Source organism: Mauremys reevesii, linkage group 4 (assembly GCF_016161935.1).
Source record: "Mauremys reevesii isolate NIE-2019 linkage group 4, ASM1616193v1, whole genome shotgun sequence".
Classification (NCBI taxonomy): domain Eukaryota; kingdom Metazoa; phylum Chordata; order Testudines; family Geoemydidae; genus Mauremys; species Mauremys reevesii.
Genome location: NC_052626.1, coordinates 62,787,322 through 62,805,757, shown reverse-complemented (window position 1 = coordinate 62,805,757; position 18,436 = coordinate 62,787,322). Strand labels below are relative to the sequence as shown.

At 41.7% G+C, this 18,436-nt stretch overlaps 2 protein-coding genes across 6 annotated transcripts; one reads left to right on the top strand and one right to left on the bottom strand.

Annotated features, from left to right (window-relative positions):
- Positions 1-614: 614 nt before the first annotated feature.
- HAUS2 (HAUS augmin like complex subunit 2) lies at positions 615-8,099 on the bottom strand. The gene is made up of 6 exons (XM_039537530.1): positions 7,938-8,099; positions 4,911-5,003; positions 3,331-3,400; positions 2,340-2,472; positions 1,614-1,722; positions 615-1,484 (listed from the first exon to the last, which is right to left on the bottom strand). Exons 1-6 carry the CDS (start codon positions 8,025-8,027, stop codon positions 1,326-1,328), a joined length of 654 nt encoding a protein of 217 aa, XP_039393464.1. The 5' UTR covers positions 8,028-8,099; the 3' UTR covers positions 615-1,325.
- Positions 8,100-8,113: 14 nt separating this feature from the next.
- Positions 8,114-16,599, top strand: LRRC57 (leucine rich repeat containing 57). Of its 5 annotated transcripts, none has more exons than XM_039537526.1 (6): positions 8,114-8,247; positions 9,447-9,630; positions 11,264-11,399; positions 12,363-12,652; positions 13,517-13,702; positions 15,268-16,599. In XM_039537526.1, the coding sequence occupies exons 2-6, from the start codon at positions 9,547-9,549 to the stop codon at positions 15,307-15,309; spliced, it is 738 nt and encodes a 245-aa protein (XP_039393460.1). In that variant the 5' UTR covers positions 8,114-8,247; positions 9,447-9,546; the 3' UTR covers positions 15,310-16,599. The 5 variants fall into 5 exon arrangements, with proteins under 5 accessions (XP_039393460.1, XP_039393459.1, XP_039393463.1 ...); XM_039537525.1 differs by having other exon boundaries at positions 8,151-8,305; XM_039537529.1 differs by having other exon boundaries at positions 8,152-8,305; positions 12,363-12,631.
- The last annotated feature ends 1,837 nt before the right edge of the window (positions 16,600-18,436 follow it).

Genomic DNA, 18,436 nt, shown 5'->3' with positions numbered 1-18,436 from the left:
TCATTACTAATTTAAATGCATTACTCTAATCTTTCAAACAGAATTCTAACCAAAAAAAAAGGGACAGTGTGGCAGGTAACAAATCAAATGGAATACCTGGATGTTCATCTGAGCTACAGCTGGCTAGGGTTTACATTCTGTTCAGAAGGTAAGCTCTACAGAAGAACTGAAGACCTAGCAGTCACATGTCAGTGGAGCCCTGTAGCAGATACCACGTTTAAAGAACTGGAGGGAAGAGTGGCATACATACGGGAAAGTCTAAGTTACCGGAAGCACAAACATGTTTGTAACTTTGATTCTTGCAAAGATTGTAAGATCTTCCCTAGTTTGTAAGTTCTTTGTACATTCTGTACAAACCCAGAACAAAAAAAACAAACCAAACCTCTCAAAGGGATCTTGGGCCATGACTGGGAACCCTAGGAGTTACAGCATGTCTTGCTATAGAAGAGGTGTAATTCATAAAGTCAAAATGGCTGAGAAATTAAAAACTGGATGGCAACAGGCAGCAAATCCCACTGATTATTCAAATCTGGTGATATTCTGAACAGAACGAGCCCTCAACCACACTTCTAGGTGCTTCAACTGCTTTACATTGACAAAGTAAAATTTTAGGCTTCAGAATGAAATTCTTGGAATTTTATTATATAGACAAGAAATTAAATCAGTAAAGAACAACTTGTTTTGGATTAACTGAGTATTTTGTGGGAGGCACTGGGAACAGTCTCCTTCAAGAGAAAGCTGGAACTTATAGGTACCTTCCTTCACTTTCAAAGCATTTGACAGAAGCCGCTTTGAAAATGAGTGAGCATTGAACTATTCCTCCAGATTGTGCTACTGTAGTTTTGACTATTTTGTAATAAAAATTGCATACAAGAGCTTAAGTCTCCCATTTTATAGTCTATTATATTTTTTTAAAATTCCTATACTTAAAGAAAATACAGCATATGATCTCAAAATACTTGCAGAAACAAGCCTAGTCATTACATCATGTGCTCTATCCATAACGAAACAGACATTTGCCTTCTACCTTTAGATGCACGTATGACAGTTCCCTCGGATTTGCTTCAAGGAGGTATGTGTGAACATATCAGCACACTCCAAAGAGGAATTACACCTAACCAATAAGTTCTGTCATTTACAGATCATTGTCCAATTTTAATCATCACTTGTTGCCAACTAAAATATCCCTTCTAGAACAGGGAGATATCCAACTATAAAGTCTCAAGTTAGACTAAGGTACAAGTATACTGCCACTCTCACACAGGACTGGTAAAAAAACCAGAACTTTCAACTGGTCATCTTTTCTTCGGCACAAATAAGATGGTTTATGGTGGAACTAAGCTTCTGAAGCTAGCATCTGATTCATTAGTGATCTCAGAGTTGTCATAATGGATTCCTTTTTGCAGTTCTCTCCACCTCAGTATCTGCTCTGCCAGCTCTTCAGTCTCTGTCACAAGCAAGTTAATTTTTGCCAGAGCATTGTCCTGGAATACAAGATGGGAGTTTCAGAAGTTAGGAGATATTAAAAGGTGGGTTAAGTAATCAAACGATGTTGCATTTTGAGGGGAAGATCATTACAGAGGATAGGAAAGGGAACCACTTTCACTACTCACCATGTTTTTCATGGTCAGGGGTATCTGAGGGATGCTCTTTATGGTCTGCAAGTGGCTTTCCAGTTTCTCAATGAAGGCCACTGCCAATGTAAATAACTCTGCTACATACCTTTAATTTGGGAAGAAATCCAGAAACAGACTGTTCAAAATGATGCACAATTTAATCTTACGCCTCTCGTTCCTGTCTTTCATTGATTTTTTCCTCTAAACCCCTTCCACAATAATTGTGGGAATTTCTGACCGCCTGCCTGGAGAGGAAATCTCAGCAGAAACAATAAAACTGAATGAGGGCATAGGCTGCAGGCGCATCATCATCTTTGCTTGTCAGCAAATGCTCCTTTGGTGGCACTCAGTAAATTAAATACATGTCAGTGAAAGACATGGCTAGTTACGAAGAACATGTACCATATATCTATTGAGTGCTGGGCAATTTCCTAGCTGAATCTTCCCAAAGAGAGCTGCTTGCAGACTGTGTGATTCTACAGCTGGGGTGTGTGTGTTTATGTGTGTGCTCTGCCAGATGCCAGAGAGCCTAATTCAGCAAAACAGGGGGATGGGGGGGGGTGCAACCCATCACATGGACTAGCAGCATGAGTTTACTTTAGCAACTTTTTGATACAACAGTTGTGCTTCCCCTACCAGGAGTGATTGTCAGGCAAAAGTAGCTTATTTGGACATGAATACATGTGCAGGCTACATGCTAAGAGTTATTTTCTAAGAACTCACCTGTGGAATATGGCTTCAATAGGCAAATTCTCTTGACACAAGGGTTTCATTAACCTCTGCTGGAGAGTCCTTTTCTCTTTCAGCACTGCTTCCAAGTGCTTATTCATAACTTGCAGAGCGTGGCATTTCTGAGCTACACAACAGAGGTAAATATCAGAGGGATGCTGACTGGAAATTGTTTGACCAATGGAGCAAGAGCAGAAACTCATTCTGCATTGCAGTTGACTCAGGTTTTCTAGCAGTTTTTCACTGTGCAAGTGATGGGCTCAGGCTCTGGGAGGATAGCAGTAACCAGACTAGTCGCTGTTGAATGATTTAGGAAGTAGTACTAGAATATGCTCCAAAGAGGCTCAGCACATGTAGTCCTTAAAAAGGTATCACTTTACTAACAAGCATGGTCTTAAGGGATCTGGTAGCTCCATCTAAAAATCCCTATATGACTTATACCTGCACCCTACAGTATTTTAGTAATAAGATTTTCCTTCAGCATTGTGTCGTGGTGGACAAGAAAAGACCCCTAAAGACAAAGCAAAGAGGTGGAGAAATACTGAGGGAATTAACCCATTCCCCCCCAACCTACCAAAATAAAATCTCAAAAGTCCTTCTGAGTGACATTACATATGAAAAAAGCACATACATCTGTTGACTTATTGGGAAGGCAACAGATTTATATGCAGCACTGCTGGGGCACAATGGCTTATGAATGCTCCCAGAACTTCTGCCCCCTAGGGTCCAAGATATTAAGTGGTATTCCACTTAGAACATACACATGGTCACTAGTGACATGGAGGGTTCTAGCTGCATTGCTGTGCTAGCACTCTTTATTGGCGGATCACCCATCATAGCCTCAGGGGCCACTACACACCAGTGGATGACAAGTGCAATGGCGCTGATGAGAAACAGGGAACTCAATGGAGGTGAAACACATTTGATGACATCCAAATCAAAGAGTCTAAAACTAATAATTGTTCCCCTGAACAAAACCACTTACTCAGGAAGTATGGGTGAGCAATATCTGCAGTTTCCTTTTCCAGTCCCATGATTTCAGCTTCCAGGCTCTTCTACAAAAAGGCATAAAAAATAGCTACACTTGATTTTCATACGGTTTACTTTCTATTTACCTTTATATCTGTGGATATCCCCCACCTCCTCAGCATGTATGTATTCAAAATAAGAATACCACATTCATCCTTCGATGTCTGTAAGAAACTTTTTAAAAACATTAGTTTGTACAGTTGTGTTGAGTATGTGTACATGAAGAGCTGAGTTTTGCATTTAGTTCTTAATGCAGTGACGTTTGTGATCATGTTTATTTCTTCTTGGAATGAGTTCCATTGTCTAAGTCCAGTTCCTATAAAAGTAGGCACTCACACTCACAAGTCTCTCCCTAGAGGCAAACAGTTCCCTGGCTCCAGGGAAACGTGGCAGGTGTCACAGGGGTGATCTTGGACAGACCTCTAATTTGATTTATTCAGTGGGGAGCCAGTCCAGAATGTGGTTAATGTTTTCACATGCCCTGTGTTGCTAAGCAGATGGACTGCTGCATATTGTACCAGTTGGAACCTTTTCAGGTTTAATTCCTAGATATTAATTGCAGCATGTGGGCCAGGCAGTCACAAGTGTACATAGGTTGAGAACCACTGGTCTAACCTCTTCTTCAGCTAAGCCAATGGGCATTTGGCTGTCTGCAATGCTGTTTGATGGCATGGACTTTGCCACTGATAATGTATGCATTGGATAATTCAGTAGGTAAGCATTACCACCAGACAATAGCAATAACAGAGAAATTCAGAATACATCTCATAGAACTTAAATCTAACAGCCAGTTTAGACAGTAGTGAGAGCCTAAAGAATGGAACTGTAAGAAAGGTACTGTTAGGGGATGTATACACATGAAAATTAATCCAGAATAAGGTAGGATGTGAATGTAAAGAAGATTATTTTAAGATTAACTCTATGTATGGATAGAGAGTCTTATTCCGAATTATTTTAAACCACACCCAAAAAGCACTAAAGTAATTCAGAATAAGGCATTCTTATTCCAGAATAAGAGTATCCACACATGGAGATAACCAAGAATAGCTCCCTGTGTAGACAAGCCCTTATTTTGTTAAAGTGGAAGTGGTCCAGTTGCCTAAAAATACAACAGCTCATGAAAAACCAGTAGTTGTTTGCTGATCTAAGGAGAACAGCTGTTCAGATCTGTTCCCCAGTTTCTTCAAGAAGATTTAGATAAAGTTCACCAGATACAACGCATTGCATCTTTGCAGTTATTATGAAAGAAAGGAATTTTATATATGGGTCTTTTTTTCCTTTGTGATAATTCATTAAATAGTGACAAAGCTACCTACTGTTAAAAAATAAATTACAAATTACTACCACCACCTGCCATTATATTTTACATATTCTTTTTCTTCTCCAGACTGCTTTATGTTTTCTACTATATAATGGTAAAAACACAGCATAAAAATATGCTTTCTACATGGAGGGGGCAGTACAAAGGTCAAGAGCAGTTAGTATGTTGTCTTACCCATCATATAGAAATATGCACCCTGGTACAGATGGATTTACCTGGTTTATTTCAGCTCGAATGTCTGCAATTTTCTCCACCTCCATGAGGTGCACAAAGCAAGGGGCTTGTTTAGCAGATAAATCCAGCATCTCCTATTAAGGAAAAAGAGAGGGTGGTACCGGGTCAGTAGCAATAAGAAGTCACAAGCAGTTAGAACATTTTCAAGGTTAGCAAGAACATTAGTGCAACTGGCAGCGTCTTTCTAGGTGTTGCATTAAGTTTCTCCTAACATTAAAGATTTGGGAAACATAAATCTTGCATAGGCAGCTGAGGAAACATTTCAGAAGGACAAAAATGGGCTTACAAAAATAAAACTTCTCCAAAGACAAAGTCCTTATAGAAGAGTCTGGGAGCACCCTCCTTAAAGATTTGTTGTTTAAATCTATGCCATTGGAATGCACCTAAAGACAGAAATTTACTCTTTAGAAGTATAAACAAGAGGAAGGGATACAGTCATCCCTGGCATGGACAGTTAACATCCAAAACTGAATGAAATTCATCATGCACAGCCGGGAGGGATTTCTCTCTTCTCCCCCCTTTCAATTTTAACATTGTTTCTATCAGCATAAACATGGATTTATGATAAATGGCATCTTATTTGAAGACACACAGTTATTTTTTTTCCCCTTAAAGTACTAACTCCTCGAAACCAATGTACTAGGAAGTAGCATGGCTAGTGGATAAGGCACTGAATCAGGAGACCAGAGTTCAATTCCAGCTATGCCACTGATGTGCTGCATCACCTTGGGCAAAGCACTTCATCTCTCAATATCTCAGTTTCCCCTTCCTCCTTTTGTCTTTCTTGTCTATTTAGATTCTGTTCTATATAATTTCTTATACCATGCTCATCACCATAGCATCTGAGCTACTTCCAGTAGTGTATTAAGTAATGTGACTAACGTGTCACAAGTTTGTTTTTTCATTTTCTCTCCCAGGGGAAGAAGTGTATGCAGTGTTCCTTTTGGAATTTATATATTTACATTCACACACACCTCTGTGTTTATAATAGAGATGGCAAGGTCAGAGAAATGCTTCTTGCAAGGTGTGAAACGTGGTAAGGTTTGGGATGGTCCTTAGTTCCTGTGGAGTTCATTCCACAATCTTGGGTCAACCACCAAGAATACTCAGTCTGATTGTAAGGGCTTGTCTACACTTACAGTGCTGCAGCAGCACCAGTGCAGTTCTACTGCTGGGTGCTTAGTGAAGACGCTACTATGCTGACAGAAGACCTTCTCCTGTCAGCGTAGGTACTCCAGTTCCCCGAGAGGCCGAGGAGAGGAGAAGCCCTTCCATGGATATAGCGCTGCCTGCACCAAGGGTTAGGTTGGTATAACTCTGTCACTCAGGGGTGTGGATTTTCCACATTCCTGAGCGACAGTTATACCAACTTAAGATTGTAGTATAAAATCATAGAATATTAGGGTTGGAAGGGACCTCAGGAGGTCATCTAGTCCAACCCCTTGCTCAAAGCAGGACCAATCCCCAGATTTTTACCCCAGTACCCCAAATGGCCCCCTCTTTAGACAAGGGCTAAGCTCTTTAGGGATGGTCTCTTACTGTTTGCACAGATCTTAGTGCAGTAGAGCCCCCAATTTGGTTGGAGTTTCCAGGTGCTACTGTAATTCAAATAATAAAAATAATTCAATAAAGTGATTGTGAAAGGACTTATGCAACAGGCAAGATTATGCTACAAACAAGGCCCTTTGTTTTTTGTTTAAAATTTCCCCAAAATGTATCAGTGTTTATTACAAAAAAATAAACACACAGGTGAAAATCTGTGCAAAATTAACTTCACAGTTTTCTAGAAAAATATCAGGGTTAATATTGGGGGAAGAGAGAACAAAAAAAAGGAACAAAGAGAAAAGTAAGAGTATTTAAAGTAATAGCAGTTTAATGCTGTGGTTTATTTCATGAACTGTACATTAACAGTATGTACACACCGATGTGTATCTTCCACTACATTGTCTTACTTTAACAGACAGCCTCACATTTACACTTAAAGTAATTTATTTTAATAATCAATATTACCATGTATTCAAGTGGTCCAAAATTCAGGTGAAAATTAGAAAAACATATGCAATAGCTTTTGTAAAAGCCAGGAATGTTTTCGTAAAAACTGAAACTAAAGGGCCTTAGCTACAAATAGTGACCCTGAACATGAACCTCTGTGCAGGCATCTGTCCACATGGCTTTCTGTACAGGATTGATAGGGAGATGAAATTTAACAGTACTTAAAAGGGGAGGCATAGTTCTATTAGACTATTTTGACAGTGCAGATACAGGAATAAACGGAACTTTTACACTTTATCCCTACATTCCAAGGGCAGAATCAATGCTGCCCGTTTAAATCTAGCACCTTCTGTTGACACTCATTGTGCAAATGAAACCCTAGTAGCAGAAAGCCATCCAGAAGAAGCAAATACCCAGGGGCACAGCAGACAACCGGAGTGAGAAATGTGTTCTAACTCGGCCTCTGAAAAAAAATTAATTTTTATTTTAAAAAAATATATAAGGAGCTAAAGAAGATTAAAAAACTACAGAACAAAGTCAAACTAAAGTTAGCTCTCCCAAAGTCTGTAATAGCAATCCGTGTTTTAGAGCAGAGTGTAATCAGTGCTTAATTTGTAATGCAAGAGGTGCGGGAGCTCAAACAACTTTTTTTATATTCATAACTAATACAGTGAAAGTCCAGAGGTGCTGGGGCTATGACCTGCCCAGCCTAGAGGTGCAAGGACTTGAGTCCTTCCGCAAATTAAGCGCTGACTGCAATGCTCTTTAGGGGACGGGGGCCTGCTCCAGCCTGGAGAGTGTCTTTGCCAGCCAGCCGGCCGGGCCAGGGCAGAGATGGCTCCTACTCGGGGCGCTGACGGCGGGGGTCGGCAGCGGCACCCGCAGCTGGAAACCGGGGCGGCGGCACAGCAGCTGCTCGCCCAGGCGCGAGGGTCCCCCACGGGCGCGTTCCCGGAAGGGCCGCGCGGTTCCCCGGGGGAGGGGCCATGGCCCGGCCCAGCCCGGCCGCTCCTTACCTGGGTCACCACACCCGCCGCCAGGCACTTGGACAGCACCAGCCCCGCGGCCGTGGGCTGCGCCGGGTCCCAAGGGTTCAGACAGGCCATCGCCGCCCTCGCCGCTAAACCTGCCGCGCGCCCGCCCTCGCGCAAGAAGCTCCGCCCCCGCGTCGCTCACGCTGGGGGCGAGGCCACGCCCCCTCGCCATGCTGTGTGTGACATGCCCGCAGCCGCGCGGGCGGGCGTGGCTTTGTATCGCCGCCATGTTGGATGTGTCCTGTCGAGCGGCGCCGGCCTTGTTTCCGGTTCCGGGGCTCGCGGCGGCTGGGTGAGTCCCCGCTGCCAGCTGGAGCCGGAGCTGGTCCGCGGGTGGGTGGAGACTCGCGGTAGGTGGGGGAGGTCTCCGGCCTGTCAGTCGCCGGGGCCGCAGCCCGGGTAGGGGGAGGCGGCCCTGGGGTGCCCCTGCCCCGAGTGGCGGCTCGGCCGGCCGGGCCGGAGGGGTGGCAGCGCCGCGACGGCGGCGGCCGATGGGGTCTGGCTGCGGGCGGCGGCGTGAGGTGTCTCTGACTCTGTTATGCAGCCCGAAGCGGAGCCGCCTTTGGGCCTCCCCCAAGAAGAACTGGCCCGTGGGGGGGGCCGGGCCAGGCCACTGGGCGCTGTGCTGGGAGCCCGGACTGGTTGGAGCGGCTAGAACTCCCGGGGGTGGGGCGGTCATTAGCCTAATCAGTCCCCTTCCTTCCCCCTTGAGACCCTGGAACCCAGGGGCGGCTGTTCTGCGGGTTTTAACTTGACACTGTCCCTATAAGGTGCTGAACTGTACGAATTCCTACATTTATGTAACCACATTATTTGCCCCTCTACAAGACTGAGGTCTCTAAGGCCAGGTCTTCACTATGGGCACTACAGTGGCATGGCCATAGCGCCCTAGTTATGCTGCTGTAGCCAGACTACAGGGACAGAAGGGGGTTTTCCATCATTGTACGAACTCCGCCTCCCAGAGCTACTGGTAGCTAGGTTGATGGGAGCATTCTCCCATAGACCTTTAAACGGGGGGTTAGGTTGGCATAGCAGTAGCATTCATAGATGCGGATTTTTCACGTCCTTGAGTGCTGTAGCCATGTCGCCCTAAGTTTTAAGTGCAGACCAAGCCTAACATATTGAGTTCATGAAGCACTAATGCCAGCAGACAAGTATGCACGTGCACGAGTGATGTGGCATTACCCCACTATAACTTGTCTTGACTAAAGTTTGTAGTGTACAAATGGCCTTAGTCTGACACTTTGATCTTGCCTTTCACTGTTGCATGCTTCCCAACTTCCATGCCATTAATTTAGCATTCAGACAACTCTAAATGAAGCCATCTTAGTATGATAAATTGGGTTAATCTTATTAAGACCTATATTTGGTTAACTAGGGATAAGAAATCTAGCCTGACACATTAAGCATACCATTCAACATGTCCAGGTGAGCCATAATGGAAGAAAACTCTTATGCACAAAATGACTTTGTAAATTTGCTTTTTAACAGGAAAATTTGATTCATGTAATCCAGTGCATCGTGATTGAGAGAGACTGGACTGGGTTTGTGCCTTAAACAAAATCTGTATACTTGACACAAGACCAGCAAGATGGGAAATAGTGCCTTAAAAGCTCACTTGGAGACAGCCCAGAAAACAGGCGTGTTCCAGCTAACTGGAAAGGGTCTCTCTGAGGTAGTAGAACTCTTTGGCTACACATGTACATGACTAATTGTCTTCAGCAGGGACTCTATCTTTCTGTTTTGTAAAGTGCCATGAGCATTAATAGTGCTGTATAAATAATGCTTCAGGCACCTCACTATCCCCCTTTTAAGGAAAACACTCTTGCATGCGCCTTTGGCTCTAGCAATCAGTGATGCTCCGCTTACCTGGAAACTTGTATTTCTTTATAATTTCTGGTTTTATATTTAAAACAAATGTATTAAATCCAGGACTCTTAAAAGTTTATGCAACAAAAAAGGTGGCTTTCAATAGAAAATCTTAACTTGAGAGCACAAGATAAGTTTAATAAGTGTGTACATTTATGCAAGATACTCTCAAATTTGTGAAATACTTTAAGGCCCCAGTCCTGCACACACTTATTCACATGCTTACCCTTAGCCATATGAATTGTCCCTTTGATTGGAACTGCTCAAGTTACAAAAGTAAAGCATGTCCATAAGTGCTTATGGTTTTAACACATTATCTGAGATTGACTTGATTTTGTTTGATCAATTCCCAAAAAATCCAAATCAGACTTGAACAATTGCTGTTGGGTCTAGCTGCTGTTTGTATGATGTCCAAGTTTAACACTGCACCATGCTACTTTGTTGTTGTGGATAGTGGGAGTTAAATACCCCTCTTAAATATTTAATCTTCCTTTTCAGTCCTCCCTTTCTGGCAAGTGGGGTGGCAGGGGATATGATAAGTTGCTGCTATGATTTGCAGGGAAAAGCTAAAACATGAGGGCTCCACCCCCATTACTGGCTCAAGGACTAGAACAGGTCCAAATTTCTTGATCAAGGTCCAGACTCTAGAGAAAATAATAAAAAAAATCAATAATAATAATAAGTAAATAAATGTTGGGATCAAAAGTGTCTGCTGGTCTGGATTTGGCTCGCGGTCTGCCTACTGACTACCCCTGGACTAGAAGATATTTGCAGATATTTGGTGCTGCTGCTGACCGTGAGAGTAGATGATTTAAAAAAAAAATCCAGAAGTGAATGATGTAACAATGTTACATGTGCTTTATGATGGCAAGATATGTGAATAAGAGAGGGTGTGAGTTCCAAAGAGCAGACAAGTATTACAGTAAGATGGAAGGAAATGTTTTTTATAATTTATATAAAATAAAACAGAGAACTGAAGGAAGACGGGGTTTTGTTTAGCTTCCATCATGCTTAAAAATGGGGGGAGGAGGGGAGATAATCAAATGGTTTTATTAATAGGCATTAAAGAGAACACAAAAATGAAAAGTTCTGTAAACAGTATTGTGCTGTACTCCTATCCTCGCCCTTTTTTCCTTTATTTTTTATCATGTTTATTTAGACTGAACTCTGGACTAGGAATTAGTTTTCCTAGGAGTCTGTAAAATGTCCCTTAATTTTTTTTCAATGGCACAAAAAAAAAATTCAACTTTGTATATTGTTTTTGCTTGAATTTGGTAAATCTCGCTTTTGGTGATGGTGAGACACTGTGCATTGTATGCACTAATATAAACTTGAACTGCAGTGTAAATAACTGAAAGACTGATAACATGAAATTATATTGTCTATTATGAAGTTAAACCAGCTGTTTTAATGCTGTATATACTTTTCCCCCCACCCAGTTTCCTGAAGACCTGCAGAAGCTAGCTAGCAACTTAAGGACAATAGATTTGTCAAACAACAAAATTGAGATCCTGCCACCACTGATGGGAAAGTTTTCTGTTCTGAAGAGTCTTGCTTTAAACAACAACAAACTGAGTATGAGGTTTTTAATATTGTCACAGATTTCTAAAAAGAAGCAAACTTCTTTGTTGTTGGTCTGACATTAAATGTGATAAATTGACTCTTACAAAATGCAAAGGGAAACACTGGTTGCTTAGACTAAAATTTCTTGGAATTCATGATCAGGAGAAAATTAGATTTCTTCAAAACTAGTTTAGAAATTTTGTTATATTTTCACCCTTGCAATAACGTGTAAGTACTTAAAACCACATAACTGTGTGCTGTGAACCCATCTGATCTAAAAGCTGCAGAAAATCAGATGGTTTTCCATGCAAGTACTAAACTTCTGAAGATGGTGTCCTGTAGAAAACAGTGCTGGTGATTCAGAGGGTGTCACTCCTGTTGGGCCACTGTCCCAAAGACCGGCAAAGCTAGCAACTAGAATTAGGGGGCGCTGTGCTGCTAGAGGTGTTGTCTTTTGGGTGAGTGATAAAATTAAGTTATTTTCCACTTGTAGTCATTAACAATGCCATAGCATCCTTTATGGAAGTAAAGCATTATGCCTAATGTCTTGGCCAAATTCCAACTCTATATTCTGTTTACCTAAAATTTCCCTTTCGGCTTATTAGGGAAGTGTTCTTCTTGTCTCCAAATTTTTCTGTTGTTTGTGCGGTGGTGAAAAGCTGCTGCGTTTCACCACAGATGTCTGAACTTCAGAGACTGGTGAACTGTTTGGTATAAGCATTTTATAACTTTTTGTGTTCATTAGGATGGGATGAACAAATATAAACTAGTACTTCACTCCTAAACTTACTTCAAATGTTGCAAAATGCATTTAGCGTAGTGGTTTGGGAGAAAGAAATGTTGTCTTGGAAAAATCCTATCAGAATAGTGTGGTATATTCCACACAGGAGCAGACTTGGCTTTTGATGGATATGAAAACTCGCAGTTTCCTCTGAGTAGATTAGGTAATTTCTTTGTTCGTAATTTTATTGCTAGCTGCTCTACCCGAGGAGCTGTGTAAGCTGAAAAAACTCGAGACCTTGCATCTGAATGGCAACCATCTGACACAGTTGCCTGCCACCTTTGGACAACTCTTGGCTCTCAAGACCCTGAGCCTTTCTGGAAACCAGCTTCGGACTGTGCCCACCCAACTCTGCAGTCTTCGTCACCTAGATGTGGTGGATCTCTCAAGAAACCAGATCCAGAGTGTGCCAGACACTGTGGGGGACCTGCAGGCCATTGAACTCAATTTGAATCAGAACCAGGTCTGGAAACAGGCTTTAGAGGCATGTGGACTTAAGGCATGATTGAGTCTTAAAGAGTTAGTTCTCTGTGCCACAGAAGTCAGGACAGGTAGTTATCACTTCAGTGTGAGAGGAATGCCTTTTGGGTATGACAGTGGTGGAGGATCCATATAAATACCTAGCTAGTTTTCATCTACTTTGATGCCTTCTATTGCCTGATTTGACTTTCTGGGATAGTCTTTATAGGATCAGGCTCGCTTTGTTAAATGATAACTTTCCTGTTGTGAGATTAATGCCTCAAGACATGCCCACTCTGTTCTATTCTCCCACTCCACCAAGTGCATTGTAGCACTAAGCCCTTTATTCAAGTTCCCAGGTGGGCCCTGCTTTGAGGGGAGGTATCCAGATGCCAGTTGTTGGGAAAATTGCATGGTGAATGAAGCTTAGAATAAAAGGATTAAACTGTTTATTGACTCTGCACAGCTTTTCAATCTCTCTTGCTATTTTAATTTGACTAATGTCAAATGGATTTGAACTCATGTCACCACTGCACATCACATGTGTACAGTATTAGAATTAAGGACAGCTTCACTTCCAGGGTCTCATTTTAGAAATACTCAAAATCTATATGGTTAAAGTCAGGAGGTATGATGTTTCCTCAAAACTAAAATTATATAAAGTTGCTTGATGCCAGTCATGCTAGGAAAATAAGTAGTTCTCATTTCCTGTCACTAACCCAGTTAATCTACAAAACGAGCAACAGTGTTGTTAAAGTGGCTGAGTAAACTGAAGTCAGATTGTGTAGTAGTTGTGACACACAGATTGGTGTACTTATAAATAACCAATTATCAGTAAAAATGTACTGATTCAACTTTTTTTTCACTTTCTCCTTTTGGACCATGTCAGATTTCCCAGATCTCAGTGCAGATCTCTCACTGTCCACGCCTCAAAGTCCTGCGTTTGGAAGAGAACTGTCTCGACCTCAGCATGCTTCCTCAGAGCATACTCAGTGATTCCCAGATCTCATTGCTTGCGGTGGAGGGTAATCTCTTTGAAATCAAGAAACTCAGAGAACTGGAGGGCTATGACAAGGTTTGTAGAAAAATGTTGCCAGTGAATGTTTTTTGCTTTCCTGCTCGTGAATGCATCTCAGACTACTGGGAGAATCAGAGTTCTGCTGGTGGATGAGACTTGCAACAGCCCACAAGTATCTTTGCAGCCATTGGCAGTAGATGACCTTCCAAGGATGACCTTCTGCCTTGCCCATTAGATAACAACAAAGGACCTGTCTGTGGTTCAGGAACTACTTGTAAGATGAACATCTTGCAGCTTTCCTCTCGAACTGCCCTTTTTGCCTTAATGATATGTATGCTTTTCTCCCTGGCATACATCAGACTGGATTGCAGCACATGCTTATAAGCAAACTTTTTTTGATGCTACAGCACTATTAGGCAGTATCCTAAAGAGAGAGATGGACCGTAATCACATTTGGAGCAATGATATTCCTAGTTAGTGCTTTATTTTATTGAGCATTATTAGTGGTTGGAATTCTGTTTCCCAACTATCCCTGCATAGAAGAAACTGGAATTAAGGGGTAAGACTGGAAAAATTATAGAGGAGTGATATGGCTGTTTAATTAGCCGTAGACTTCATGGCCCTTTGCTTGGGGAAGAGTTTAAGTGGCTGATCTCCAGCTTGATGGTTGTACTGGAGAAAATGCTTTATAGGACAGCTTCCCTGTCATTGTCCTGTTTGTACTTTCACCCTGACTCTTGTAGGTTGTGCCTGCATTGGCTCTCTCATGATCTTGCCTGCACTGCCAGGTCATGTGGTAGCCTTGTCATAGTCATTCTCTATTTGCATAATCCCCACTGCATAGTAGGTGAGGATGGAAATATTCCTTTTCTGTTAATAGTGGGGAGAAGGGCAAGGAATCTAAGTTGGTTTGATACAAAATAAATAATATGGGCCTGGGTCCTCCCCTATATGTGTGTAGAATATAGCTAGGATTTTATTCATTTTTTCAAGAAAAATCACTTGTACTTAGAAGTAAGTATTGGCCATTATTAACTCAACTGTTTTATCACAATAGGTACTAAGACAGCATCTATCCCTTTTTCTCCCCCACCCTAAATTGTTCTGGGGAAGCTTTAAAAAATGCTTCAGTGAGAAATGTATTCTTGTGGATGTTTATCTTGTCTATTTGGGGTGATGAGAGAGGAAGACAGCTGGTGCTAAGATGGTGGTGCATCATTTGATCATCATAAGGCACCAAAGCACCTCCATTGAATGAGACAGAGTAGAGGCTAGGAATAGTAGAAAGGGAGTTGTCTACAGTATTTGCTTTTTAATTCACACAGCATCCTCTAAACCTGACAACAGGGTGCTTGGTCTCTGTGAGACAAATTACTGTATTGGCTTGGAGGCTGTAGGTAGTACCTATTTATGTAAATCTACAAATTCATTAAACAGATGTTCATGACTTTAAAACTTCCTTGCTGCATGAATGGGATACTGCTGCAGTTCACCAGCAATAAAACCTCCAAATGACTTCTTTTCTGTGTGAAGTTAGGAATGGCCAGTTTCATTATGGCTTTTGTATCACCGACTTTCTAGTTTCAGAACAACCAACTTTCTCTTTGCTTTCCACTTTTTAGTACATGGAGCGGTTCACAGCCACCAAGAAGAAGTTTACATGATGGACTGCTGTTCTGAGTCTGTATCATTGGACATAAAAGATGGTGACCAAAGCAGCAGAATCAGCAGCACTGTCTGCTTGGAATGACAACTTAAACCAAGACTGAAGGTTGTGGGCTTGATGATGGCGATGAAAAAACTGACAATATTCGTTTCATAAGTCTGCTATGTTGCTGCTACTACCACTTCAAATAAAAATCTGACATTGGGAAATTGCAGCCTAGGCATTGAACTGTTAAATATGGCTAGAAGCTGGTTATACTTCTGGCTAGCTCCCTCACTTCATTTTATTCTCCCTTTTCAGGATGATTTATGTGGGAGAAAGGGGTATATAATCCTCACTAGTTGATGAGGTAGAGGACATTAGCTTTTTTCACAATAGTTGCTACTGTATCCTTATAAAGGGAAGTTGGCCATTGTTTAGAGTGGGTTACTTGCATCTAATATGCAGTTCTGCTACCACAATAATTCCAAAATATTAAGTTATACTACTTGCTGTAAATGTCCTCTAGCATGGAGGTTAACTTTCACATAGATCTGTTGTAATACTAAAAACTGTGTACACTTCATGAAGCACAAATAGTTAAATGAGCTCACATGGTTAATTTATCTTGTCTATTTTATATTAAGTGCTTTTGTAATCAAATCTTGTTTCTATCATCTTTTCTCTTACTGGTATCAATTCACAGTACAATTTACAGGATGTCTTCTAGTTGATGGAGAAATGCACTATTCCCTTCTGCTTGAACGTACTGCTATTTAATGGACTACTTGACAGGTTTTCTCTGTGTCTTCAGTAAAATGTAGTTTGCTGGAAAAACTGTTATCCTTGCACTGATGAGTCCTCACATCTGCAGAGCCACGTCTAAAACTTTTTCACCTTATTACAGCTGCCTTACTACCAAAAGCACCCAGCAAGAGCTAAAAATGTATGCAATTATGTAACAGGTACTAAGATTAATTGCAATAGATTTAACTTGTGTATTTATTTTACTAAAACACTTAAACTGTAGTTTAAATGTCTCAATTCTAAACATATTTCTGCCACTTCAGTGTGATTGTATTATTAAGCTTACCTAAAGGGTTTATTTTACCGATCTATATTAGATTTTTTTTTGTATAAAACTACTTGTGACAATCAAAGAATAAAAACACTCCATTTCAGAAGAGAAAATGGCTGGTAGATAGTAAGCCTTTGAGTGACAAGTTAGCTAAATGCTACTATTTGTTCAAAAATGATTATGTACAAATTCTACTAGAAAAACTTGCATAGTAAAAGACCAGTCCTCTTGGATTTCTAATAAGAGCTGTTCCTAATGCATCATCTGTAAAGCAATCAAATGCTTAGTCAGTTCCATGGATGGATGTACACAACATGTAAATATGGAGTAAGATGTAAAACCTTTCAAAGCTATTGTGAAAGGTAGATCATGGAGAGGAAGTGGTTATACAGAAGGTTCAGTAAGAGTCCGATATAACAGTTGAAGTTGCAAAGTAAAGAAAAGTGTTGAGCAGACTGGCATTTAACTTTCTCTACAAGAATACTAGAGTGGTATATACAATGTGTGCCTAAAGCAATGTCAGACAGGCAAGGAACTATCTGGCTGAACTCACAATAACAGCCATAGCTTGAAAAGCTCTGCACATACTTCAGTTCTTCAGGACTGGTTTGCTCTGGAAAATCCCACCATGTGGGAACAGTTGCTTTTTGAGGGATAACTTCCTCCATGTTGGACTTGATTTGGTTTTTAATCTTCACTGAAATCCACTGCCTCTATGTGTGTGGTGGCTCTAGGGACAGAGCAGTACCTTCGTTAGCACAGGTAAAGTACTAGCCATCCTTAAACATGAGCTCAGTTCATTCAAGAAACATTCTAGAAGTTTGAAAGTACATAGATAATGTATTAATTTCCTATCCTTCAAGTGAGTACTGAATTTTACCTATATCTCAAGAAGCTAAACACTTAAGTATGTCTACACTCACTGGGTAGCCACACTGTGCCAATTAATCCACCAGGGGTTGTTTTAGGGTCTAGTGAAGACCCGCTAAGTCAACTACAGCTTGCTCTCCCATCAACTCTAGTACTCCACTGGAATGAGAAGTGTAAGGTAAGTTGACAGGAGAGTTATTAATGTAGCTGGAGTTGTATAACTTAGGTTGACCTAGCTCCATAGCATGTGTGGTGCATGAACCACAAGCTGGGGGAGGCTGTGTCCCCACCATGCCCCCTATCCCTGGAGAAACAGGAGGGCAGGCAGCACAGCTACAGCCTCTCCAGCCCTAGAGCACAGGGAAGGTGGGTGGCACAGCCCGAGCTAGTGCCAATTACAGGGAGACTGGAGCTGGGCTAAGCAGGAGGGGAGGTCTGGGGGCAAAGCATGGGCAGGGCTGCACCTGGCTGTTTGGGGAGGCACAGCCTCCCCCACTGTGATACCTGCTGCCCATACCCTGTAGTGTAGAGCAGGCCTACTTTTTGTAAAGCACAGGTAGATAAGGAATATTATATAAGTGAGTGATTGTGTGCCTTCCACCTAGTAATTTATCTAGTTCTAAAATACTCCACTGTCTTGTAATTTTAAAAGGAGTCCACCTTCATCATGTTGCTTGATGGGAGTGGCACACACATGTAAATTCTCCCATGTGGAAAGTAGGTTAGTACAGGAGTTCAGCCCTTGAAAGAGTAGGTAGTTTAAATATGCATGTTGTTTGAGTCTTCAGTATGTACTACTAGGCTGAAGCTTGTCTAGTGGCAGCACCCTCTATCAAACAGTAGCCTGTTGAAGGCAACAGTACCTGCAACAATTCAGACTCTGGCATCCAGAAGCTAGACAATATAATTGGGCCAGTGAACTAAGTACAGTACTGCCTTTTAAAACCAGACCTGTAGGAACAAAACATGCTCTTGCCCTCTCTAACCTAAAAAAAAATTGATAGCTTGTTTAAGTAACAGCTGAGGAACAGCAGAAGCACCAATGAATGGTCTATGCTACACTATACTTCAGGCAGTGCAGACCACCAATCCTATGAAGCTGGTCCCTAGCTACTGCTGTATGGAGCACAGACACACAATCTTCCACTTTCTCTCACACAAATAGTCCATATTAAAGCAGTAATATTCCTCCCTTGTT

Coding starts and splice junctions, on each gene's coding strand:
- HAUS2 (XM_039537530.1), bottom strand. CDS start 8,027: ATGGCCTGTCTGAACCCTTGGGACCCGGCGCAGCCCACGGCCGCGGGG. Junction 3,401..4,910: donor TTCGAGCTGAAATAAACCAG/GTAAATCCATCT, acceptor GCCTTTTTGTAG/AAGAGCCTGGAAGCTGAAAT. Junction 1,723..2,339: donor ATTGAAGCCATATTCCACAG/GTGAGTTCTTAG, acceptor CCCAAATTAAAG/GTATGTAGCAGAGTTATTTA.
- LRRC57 (XM_039537526.1), top strand. CDS start 9,547: ATGGGAAATAGTGCCTTAAAAGCTCACTTGGAGACAGCCCAGAAAACA. Junction 11,400..12,362: donor TTTAAACAACAACAAACTGA/GTATGAGGTTTT, acceptor TTTTATTGCTAG/CTGCTCTACCCGAGGAGCTG. Junction 12,653..13,516: donor TCTGGAAACAGGCTTTAGAG/GCATGTGGACTT, acceptor GGACCATGTCAG/ATTTCCCAGATCTCAGTGCA.